This window comes from Octopus bimaculoides, chromosome 6, assembly GCF_001194135.2.
Source record: "Octopus bimaculoides isolate UCB-OBI-ISO-001 chromosome 6, ASM119413v2, whole genome shotgun sequence".
Classification (NCBI taxonomy): domain Eukaryota; kingdom Metazoa; phylum Mollusca; class Cephalopoda; order Octopoda; family Octopodidae; genus Octopus; species Octopus bimaculoides.
This window is the reverse complement of record NC_068986.1, coordinates 116,654,251-116,664,350: the sequence shown is the minus strand read 5'-3', so window position 1 is coordinate 116,664,350 and position 10,100 is coordinate 116,654,251. Positions and strand designations below refer to the sequence as shown.

Here is a 10,100-nt window from a genome sequence, read left to right as displayed (position 1 = left end):
TTTTTTTTTTTTTTTTTTTTTTATACCTGTTTCAGTCATTAGACTATGGCCATGCTGGGGCATACCTTGAATTTTTAATCGAATGACTTTACCCTGGTTCTTTTTTTTTCTTTAAGCCAGGTACTTATTCTATTGGTTCCTCTTGCCAAACTGCTAAGTTATGGGGACATAAACAAACCAACACTGGTTGTCAAGCAGTGGTGGGAGACACAAACATAGATGTGTGTATGTATGACAGACAGAGGCTATAGTAGACACTTGCCTTACGTGCCACGCAGTGGGACTGAACCCAAATCCATGTAGTTGGGAAGTAAACTCCTTGCCACACCTGCTCCTGGTTATATTTGAAAGGAAATAATTCCATTTTCTGAATAAAATAAAAAGTCCTGCAGCAACCAATTATAGAACTGAAACAGAATCCTTAGATTGACTTCAAGTATCAGGGCATGGATTGTGAATCCATGTACAACCTTAAATTGTTAGTATTGTTTAATGTCATTTTTAAAAATTTCCCTAACCAGAATAATACGATAGAGAAAGTTCAGAGAGCTTTTACCTCTTCTGGCTGCCAAAAGTCTCTTTCCCCAAGTGAAAGGAAGATTCTATGATGGATGTGTATGACTACCAATGCTACATGGCAGCGAGATGTGGGCCTTGAATGCAGTGGACATGTGAAGACTAGAAAGAAATGAACCTGTTATTCTCCATTGGATGTCCAATGTCAGTGTACATATGCAACAGTGCGCTAGTGTATTGAGAGAAGCATTGGGCATAAGAGGAATTAGATGCAGTGTGCAAGAGAAGACTGCACTGGTTTGGTCATGTGATGCTTGTGAATGAGGAAAATTGCATAAAGAAGTGCTGATTGCTTAACCCTTTCGATATTAACCGGGCTGAAACTGCCTCTGGCTCTCTAGTATAAATGTCTTGTTTCCATAAGTTTTGAATTAAATTCTTCCACCAAACCTTAGTCACAATTTATGTTCCTAACACTAGCTTAGTGATAACTAAATTATTTTACTAAATTCTTTGTTGTATTTAAAATTAATTGAAAGAAACACACAGCATCTCAACAGAAATATGGTAACAAAAGTGTTAAAGTACATGGGACCAATAAAGACTAATCTCAAAATGCTGAGTCTCATGAAGAAGGTGACAAAAGACCAAGATATCTGGTGACCTGCCCACCACCACAGAATTGATATCCTGAAACCATTGTAATGCATGTCCATGAAGGGTTCTGCCCCGTCCACCACCTCCTCCCATCCACATCATCCCCGAACACCCATCACTTCCGCTATCACCTGAGGGCGGAAGAGACCCATACTACACTCCTGGCTTTATCAGTTACCTTTACTCCCGCCCCAGTTACCTTTCCCCCCTACCTACTGTCTCCAATCACCTCCTTTCTGTCCCTCCTCTGCCCTCCACCATCAACTCCTCACCTACCTGCTTCCACCCTCAATGCCCTCACAAATCTACTGCAAACCCTGACCTCAAGTCACTCCTATACTTCTCTACAGTCACCTCATCCTGTCCACTTGCCCAAGCCTCCATATCACTTCACCTATTCTCACCACCCCCAGTGTCCCCTAAGGGCATGCCTTGACACATCTCTGCCATCATCACTTCCTCTATCACTCTCTTTATCTCACTCTTCCTCTCCTTTGTTTTCCAACTGGGGTATTCATGTTTCTACTCAACAGCAAGACACCTATATCTATACCCCCTTGTACCTTAAATCTCTCAAAGCCACATCCCCTAAAACTACTCCCTGATCTCCCAGTTGAGAGATTTGTCTTGCAAGGTACTTGGTGACTCTGCTGAGAGTACCAAGTGCACTTTTTACATAGCACCAACAAAGTGGTTGGCATTAGGAAAGGCATCCAACTGTAGAAACCATACCAAAGCAGACAACAGAACCTGATACAGCTCCTGGCCTTACCAGCATAGAAAACATGTTAAATGATGATGGGATATTAATTTACTTTCAAAAGTTACTGACAGTACACTATCATTTTATCCATCTAGTAGAATTATCTCTTCTACTTTGTGATATTATAAACCTTTGTCGTCGTCTTTCTGGTGACCATCCTCAAAGTTGAGCTCATTATAGTTCAGGTTGATGTAAATTTTAACACCATCTACCATCTCACTACATGGTCGCTCAATTTGCTAGAAATTTTTCCCTCAGATCACACCATACCATCTTAAAAACCAAGAATGATTTAGACAATTTAACTCCAAGCCACTAACAGATCAGAATCAACTCTATTCTATACAGCTCCTGCAAATTAGCTTGTGTTACAAGCCTTATACAAACTGCAGAAAAATTCCTCTTAGCTTTCAAGAGTCTGTATTTTCTGTCAGATGGCGTCTACTGTTAATGAGGCTCTAAACCCAAGACATAAACATGTTATGTTTACAAATGATCTACTTAAATGAGTAGAAGGAGAGTGAAGAGGTTTTAATTTCAAGAATTTATATCATAGAGAAGAAGAAACTGCTCCGAAAGCCTTTTGCAGTGCTTCATAGATTAATGGTGGTTGAGGAAAAAATAGTAACTAATTGGTTATGGTGGTAGGAAGTCTTCGATGAAGGTTGTCCTCAAACTGGAAAATGTGAATCTTTACCACAGGGTAGACTCTGTTAAAGGCACTCCTCATGGGCCAATTGGCGAGATTAAGATAAATGGGGAATTTAACCCTTTTGGTATTAATCCACCTGAGACCGTCCCTGCATCTATGAAACTGTTTTAGTTTTGATGGAAAGTTAATTTCCATCAAAACATTTTGTGTTAATTTCTTTTCCAAACACCAATTTAATGACAGTTATTTTACTAAATTCTTCACTACTTCTAAAATTAATTGAAACAAGGATAGCATATTTCAACAGAAATATGGTAACAAAAGGTTAAAACACTCTGGTATAGTCAAGGATGACAAACTGATAGGTTGATGAACATAGTATTTTTAGTGGTTTGAAGAATTAAGAATCACATTGTTGATATGTGGTTGCATTAAACATGTTTATGAAAATGTTTATTGCATTCCTGTTGTTGATATTTACTTTCATAGTGAAATACTTTTGAAGTAGGTTGTGTCTAAATATCAACAATTATTTTTAGACTTCATTTAAATAGAATTTCAGTGAAAAATTTATGACCTTGTGTTTTTGAAGAACCTTACTCATTAGTGTGGCTGAAAGATGTTGAGGATATTTTCTGTTTTTTTAGAAGTGTTTTATCGGTACCACTGTGGGCTTCCAATTTCCTAAGATAGAAGGATTTTAAAATTAGTTTCCATGTATGATTTTTTCATTTGATCTAGAAAAATTTGTGTCCATCTTTTTACTTTTTTAATTTTATTTCACACTAAATTTTACCAAACATTCTTTAATCTCCTGCACCTCTTAAAACATATGAGAAAATTGTGATTATACAAATATAGATAATTTATAGATTTATTTGATGTTTGTTTAAGTCAACATCTTGCAGACAAATCAGTCTTTCCAGCTGTGACCATCCCATTATTTTATATCAAGATTAATATTGTACAATGCATTCATCTTAACATAGTAAGGTGTGGTACATTGGAGATTTGACTGCTGATTGCAACAAATCAAGTCACCATAAACAAGCTTCATTGTTGGCTTGTTGCTATAGATTTCATTTTGAATCCTAATTATCTTCCTAATTTTCAACATAGCATGTAGTCTTCATTAACAAGAGTTTACATTTAACATCAACTTTTCTCTCTTCCTGCCATTCCGTTCTTAGATTTCTGACTCGTTATTGTTTCCTCTCTAATGAATATCTTGGCCCTTTCTTTGTCTATAGCTTCCCTTCAGCTTCTTAATAAACTCCACATTTGAATTAACTTTTTTTTATTATGGCTGATGGATGTAGAGAATCAGTTGAGCGTCAGACAAAATACTTAGTGGTATTAGGTTAAGTCCCTTTTACATCCAAAACCATATTGTCTTTCATCTTACCACAATTACAAGAATACATGTTCGTTGATAATATAAGTACTAAGGGTTGATGGAATCCACTAAACCCTAGAGGGTGGTGCTCCAGCTTGACCACAATCCAATGACTGAAACCTAGGAAAAGAATAATCTGTTTCCAGTGGTTTATCTCTCCTTAACATATTTTTGGCTGAATTAGATTTATTTTACATTATTTATTTTTTTATGCATGAGAGGGTGGAGTAAATGTGTGCTTATTTTAGTTAAGGCCATGCTGGATCACTGCCTTTAAAGAAGAAAGAGTGAGAAAGACACTCATTGGCAACATCTTGAGTGAATGTTTACCCAAGAAGTTGTCATAAATATGTTCATAAAACTTGAATATTTTGTGGTTTCCTAGATACTGCATAATAGAAGACATATCTTGATTTTGGATCTGTAATTTTTTTGGGGAAAAACTTTTTATTGTTACCAGACCTTCATCCTCACAATTTAGCAAGCTCGTGCTAAATGCCTATCATCAAAATTGGCAAGCAAACCAGCAGAACACTCATGCTTGTTGGTGGTGGTGGTTTGTTGCTCTTCCATTTAACTATCCTATGATTCTCAACTAGCATCGTAGAAGATGCTTGATAATTTTCAAAGGTTTTATTCTTTTACAAAAGAGTATCTTCCATTCCATGAGTTTCTGACTGTATTGAGAAGTGAGGACAATTCCCTTGAGAATGTCTGACTGTAGATATTTTCCAAGGCCATTCTAGAAGTTATTCCTATCATGTTAATTCTGATTCCCCTGTTTAAATCCACCATGGCTATCTGGCAGAAATTTGCATGGATCTGTCCTACATGGCCAAATGTCTTGCTTCCAGTTCTATGGGATGTTGTGCAGTTCTGTAAGGTGTACCTTGGTTAACCTCAGTAATCTTTGTGGAAACAATATTTCTTCACAATATGTCAGCTGAATCCTTGTGCTGTTTGATTATAGGCCCCAGGATCATTGTATTGTTAACTGGCTGTCGAGCATCTTATAACCAAGTTACAAATGTTCTTCTCAGATAACACCAAGAGATCATTTACTGATAGTGGCCTTCAACTTTATAAGTTTTTTCTGGAGCTATTTTGAACTTGTCGGCATCTTTCTGACTTGATGCAGATCTTGATGATGGCTTGTTGGTGGTTCTGACCAGTTGGTGCCATCCGAGAACTTAAGATTTGGTTACCTACACATTTTAGCCTGTATGTGTTGTCTTACTTCTGGTTATATAGTTTCTGAAATGCATAACCCTTTAAACTGACTATATTCACATCAAATATTTTCCCTGTTCATTTTGTGCTCAAACTCTGGATAAGTCCTTCAACTATAGGAATGCATTGCAGCAGCTCTGACTTGTCTGAATCTACCATGGATGAGACAAATGCATTGATAGTGAGTTACATCATCATCATCATCGTTTAATATTGGGCTTTCATGCTAGCATGGGTCAAATGATAAGAATAGGTTTAAGGTTATGAGACTTGGAGAAGCTCAGTTTGCTGACGAGCTGCATTTCACAACAAAGTCAACACCACCCATGTTATTCTCTACTATACTGTAGAAAAACAGTGCCCCAGTATGGCCACAATCCAGTGACTGGAACAGTAAATAAGATACTCTCTTTAAGAGACCTTGCATTTTATAATTCAACATTCGGTTAACTTTTGCAAGTGATGGTATATTATGCTGTATAGGGAAAATGTTGAATCGTGTGTGCTCAGCATTTTTTTTTTTTTTTTTTTTTTGTAATTAATCTTTATCTTTTGTTTATTTCAGCCTGAAATTAGTATCTAAAGACAAAAATAGTTTAATTCTATCGTTTGAAACAAATCATGTAGTCATCACAGCCGAACCATTCCGGATTGACTTTCTCACAAATGACCATCCTGTTTTAAGCATTAACAGCCAAGGTTTATTTAAGTTTGAACATTTACGACAAAAACAGTGAGTAAATAAGCTTATTTAATTTTTGTTTTCCAAGAATTTTTTTGAATTTTTTTTTTTTTTTAGCTAATCTGAGATGGCGTTTTGCATCACAAGTTATGATTGTTGATTACAATATGCACATGTTTTCATACTCACTTTACTTTTTAATGCTTATTATATTCTACTATCACTGCAAAGCTGGTGGAATAGTTTGTGACTAGGTTATAGATGTACCAACACTTGTTGACGTCTAATATTGTACTTGTAAGAAAATAAAACAGTTTATGCAAGTGTGTTTAAAAACTACTCTGACTCTATCCTGTAATTTTCTTGATGCTTAGTCCTAACATTTATACTTGGTGCTCTTAACCCCTTGCTTTCCTCCTAAAAGTCAGCCGATGACAGTACTGCCCGATTGGCACTCGTGCCAGTGGAATGTTAAAAGCACATCGGAGCATGATCGTTGCCAGGGCTGCGGATTGACTCCCGTGCTGGTGGCACATAAAAGGCACCATTCAAGCATAATCGTTGCCAGTGTTGACTTACCATCGCATGTGACAGTGGCACGTGAAAAACACCATTCGAGCCTGGTCATTGCCATTGCCACTGGACTGGCTCCCGTGCAGGTAGCACGTAAAAAGCATCTTTTGATCGTGGTCATTGCCAGAGCCACCTGACTGGCCCTCGTGCCGGTGGCATGTAAAAGCACCCACTACACTCTCGGAGTGGTTGGCATTAGGAAGGGCATCCAGCTGTAGAAACTTTGCCAGATCAGATTGGAGCATGGTGCAGCCTTCTGGCTCGCCAGTCCTCAGTCAAAGGTTTATTTCCCTACTATTAAAGGTAAGATTAAGGAAACTAGAGTGAACTAGTGTTACCTGTGGTTTCACCCCAAACCAGCTATGATCACCCAGACTAGTTTTTCAGGCAGAATCTCTGATTACATTGTCTAATGTGTCGGTTCCTTTTTTAAAATTTCTTCTATCGGGTCAACTAATTACGAAGAGGCTGCTTCGTTAGCACTGTCTTGATTGGCTGCTTTAGTTGGTCAGTTTAAATGTGTTAACTTCTTTAAATTTGTTGAGTTAACTTCATGTTAAGTTGGACTTTAACAGCTTAGAATTTAAAACTCAGTAGAGTAGCTCAGAAAGCCAGGTGAGTGATATTGGTTGTTAGTATCAGGTAGAAATAATTAAAAGTTGATTGAAACTAATTAGAAACTGGAAGTGATTTATAACTTGGTTCTCATTTGGATCAAAGTTTGAGTGACTGACACGTGATTGCTACCATAACTTGCCCTCCTTGTCTGATGCAATCCTCATCCTTTTAGTTTACTTCTATATTTAGCAGTGTTAGTATTTCTATCATAGCTCAAGCTTACATGAAGGTTTGAACTCGGGACTGCTGGGTTGATGAAATGCAGTTTACATTATTGCACAACTTCTGTTTACTGTGGTGGACCATTCCACCCACATGTAGTACTATGCTCATCAACAGTTTTGGTTTGTTCCAGCATAATATGATGCAAACTGCTGACCATCTCGGATGGTTGTCACTTTTCCTATTGGTTCTATTTATTTGGATCTCCTTTTTATACTGGGAGAAGTACGTTCTATTAGTGGCATGTGCATGTGTATGCTAATTGGCTTTCTGTTTTGATCTGGAAAAGTATCACTTATCTAACAGTCACATGGATCTTTGTAGGCATTACTTTAATTATGAGTGAATATATCTTGTTGAAATATATAATTGAGATGATAATGATGTATGATCTTCTGAAATCTTGTGTTCATATCCACTGAAGTTTTGTCATGAACCTCAATCCCATACAAGGTGCTGTAAGGTCAGTGTTATTAGTTCATCATCATCATCATTTAATGTCCATTGTCCATACTGGCATGGGTTGGACGGTTTGACCAGGCTGGCATTCTGGAAGGCTGCACCAGACTCCAGTCTAGTGAATATCATTGAGAGAGAAGGGCATTCATTAGCAACAGCTTGAGTGACTATTAACTCCCTGAACCAGTGTTAGTCTTAATATTTGTTGTCATTGTCCCCCCCCCCCTTTCCAATAATCATCATCATCATCATTTAACGTCCGCTTTCCATGCTGGTGTGAGTTGGACGGTTTGACTGGGGTCTGGGAAGCCAGGAGGCTGCACCAGGCTCCAATCTGATCTGGCAAAGTTTCTACAGCTGGATGCCCTTCCTAATGCCAACCACTCCGTGAGTGTTGTGGGTGCTTTTTATGTGCCACCGAAATCAAATTCATAGGGTGGTCATGGCTCTTGTTTATTTATCTAATAAGTGTTGCTTTCTAGTGAGAAGAAAGCAAACCTGAGGTTTTGATAGGGGTATGTAAAGAGCGGTCAAACAAATCTCTAATATAATGGTTCATATTGATGAAACGAGACTTGATGACCAGCAAATTTCGACCCACTTCATGAGTGTTCACAGACAATTTGTTGTTAAATATTCAAGTATTTTGTGTTTTTGACCTTCTCTCTTTCTCTCTTTCACATAGCTTCCCGCTATCATTTGTGCAACTATTTTAATCAACCATATTCTATGATCCTATATTAAGTTGATGCTACTACGGCACTCTGTCGGTTACGACAACGAGGGTTCCAGTTGACCCAATCAACGGAACAGTCTGCTCGTGAAATTAACGTGCAAGTGGCTGAGCACTCCACAGACTCGTGTACCCTTAGCGTAGTTCTTGGGGAGATTCAGCATGACTGAGAGTGTGACAAGGCTGACCCTTTGAATTACTGGTACAACAGAAACAGGAAGAAAGAGGGTGAGAAAGTTGTGGTGAAAGAGTACAGCAGGGTTCGCCACCACTCCCTGCTGGAGCTTCATGGAGCTTTGTTTTCACTCAAACACACACAACACCTGGTCTGGGAATTGAAACCATGATCCTATGACTGTGAGTCCGCTATCCTAACCACTGGGTCATTGCGCCTCCACTTAAATCAGTGCACTTACATATTATATGGACTAGATAAATTTTCTTAACCAATCCAATAAACCTTTTGATCTTTGTCTCAAATTAATGTTTTTTATTGTGTAACAAGTTCACTGATGAGGCCTAAACCCTTGTCTATCACCTGCTTATACAACAGTGTTACTAATTTCATTGTAGTATGCCTATCGTTCTGTCTCTTCAAAGCACATCCTGTAATTTGTTTCTGCTATTTTTTAAACTATATTATTTTTTAACTCGAGATAGTTTATCAATGACTTAGCACTTGTAGGCTGGTCTATTTTACCAAGAATCTGACATAATGTGTCCTATGAATTATTCATAATTTGAATTCTGGTGGGGTTTATTTTCTTGTCACAGATATCAAACCGAAGCAGGACACTTCACTATGCTGCATGTTAGTTGAATAGCTTATCATGCCAGTACTGTGGAGATAAATAAGTAATGTTAACCCTCTTGGTACCATCCTGCCTGACACTGCTTTTAGTTGGAATCTTTCAAACTTCTTGCTTTAGAAATTCAATTTGAAAGATTCCATCAAAAAATTTCATGTTGATTTATATTCCATAATGAGTTATTTTGCTAAACTCTTTATAAGTTTTGAAGTTGAAACAAAGGCACTGTATTTCTACAGGAATATGGTAACAAGCAGAAGCAAATTATAGTATCTAATTTGATGATGTCAGCTTCCCTGTAGTGTAATCAGTAATATGGTCACACAGCAAGTGATAAAGACAGAGGTAAATTTCTCTCTGTGCTTTCACTTTTCTCACTCTCTCAGATTTGCTGAATTTCGTTTGCTTGAACACCATATTGAAGAAAATGTTTAACAGAAAGCAAAAATTGTTATAAATGCTTGAGTTAAGTTACAATGCCAGTGGTATGTAAAAAGCACCCACTACACTCTCGGAGTGGTTGGTGTTAGGAAGGGCATCCAGCTGTAGAAACCTTGCCAGATCGGACTGGAGCCTGGTGCAGCCCTGGTTTGCCAGTCCTCAGTCAAACCGTCCAACCCAAACCAGCATGGAAAGCAGACATTAAACGAAGATGATGCTGAATGCTATTTCACTGCTGTAAACTAATGATGCCAGTTCACTGCCCCCCTTTTTTTTTCATTTCTCTCTCTCTCTCTCACTCTCTCTCTCTCACTCTCTCTCTCTCACTCTCTCTCTCTCACTCTCTCTC

General features: G+C 38.0%; 1 protein-coding gene across 1 annotated transcript in view; it reads left to right on the top strand.

The window, feature by feature from the left end:
* The window catches only part of LOC106872213 (neutral alpha-glucosidase AB), a 60,777-nt gene that overhangs the window by 20,393 nt on the left and 30,284 nt on the right, over window positions 1-10,100 (top strand). The window contains exon 4 of the mRNA XM_014919122.2: window positions 5,780-5,947. Coding sequence (XP_014774608.1) covers window positions 5,780-5,947 — 168 coding nt within the window. The remainder of the gene's footprint in view (window positions 1-5,779; window positions 5,948-10,100) is intronic.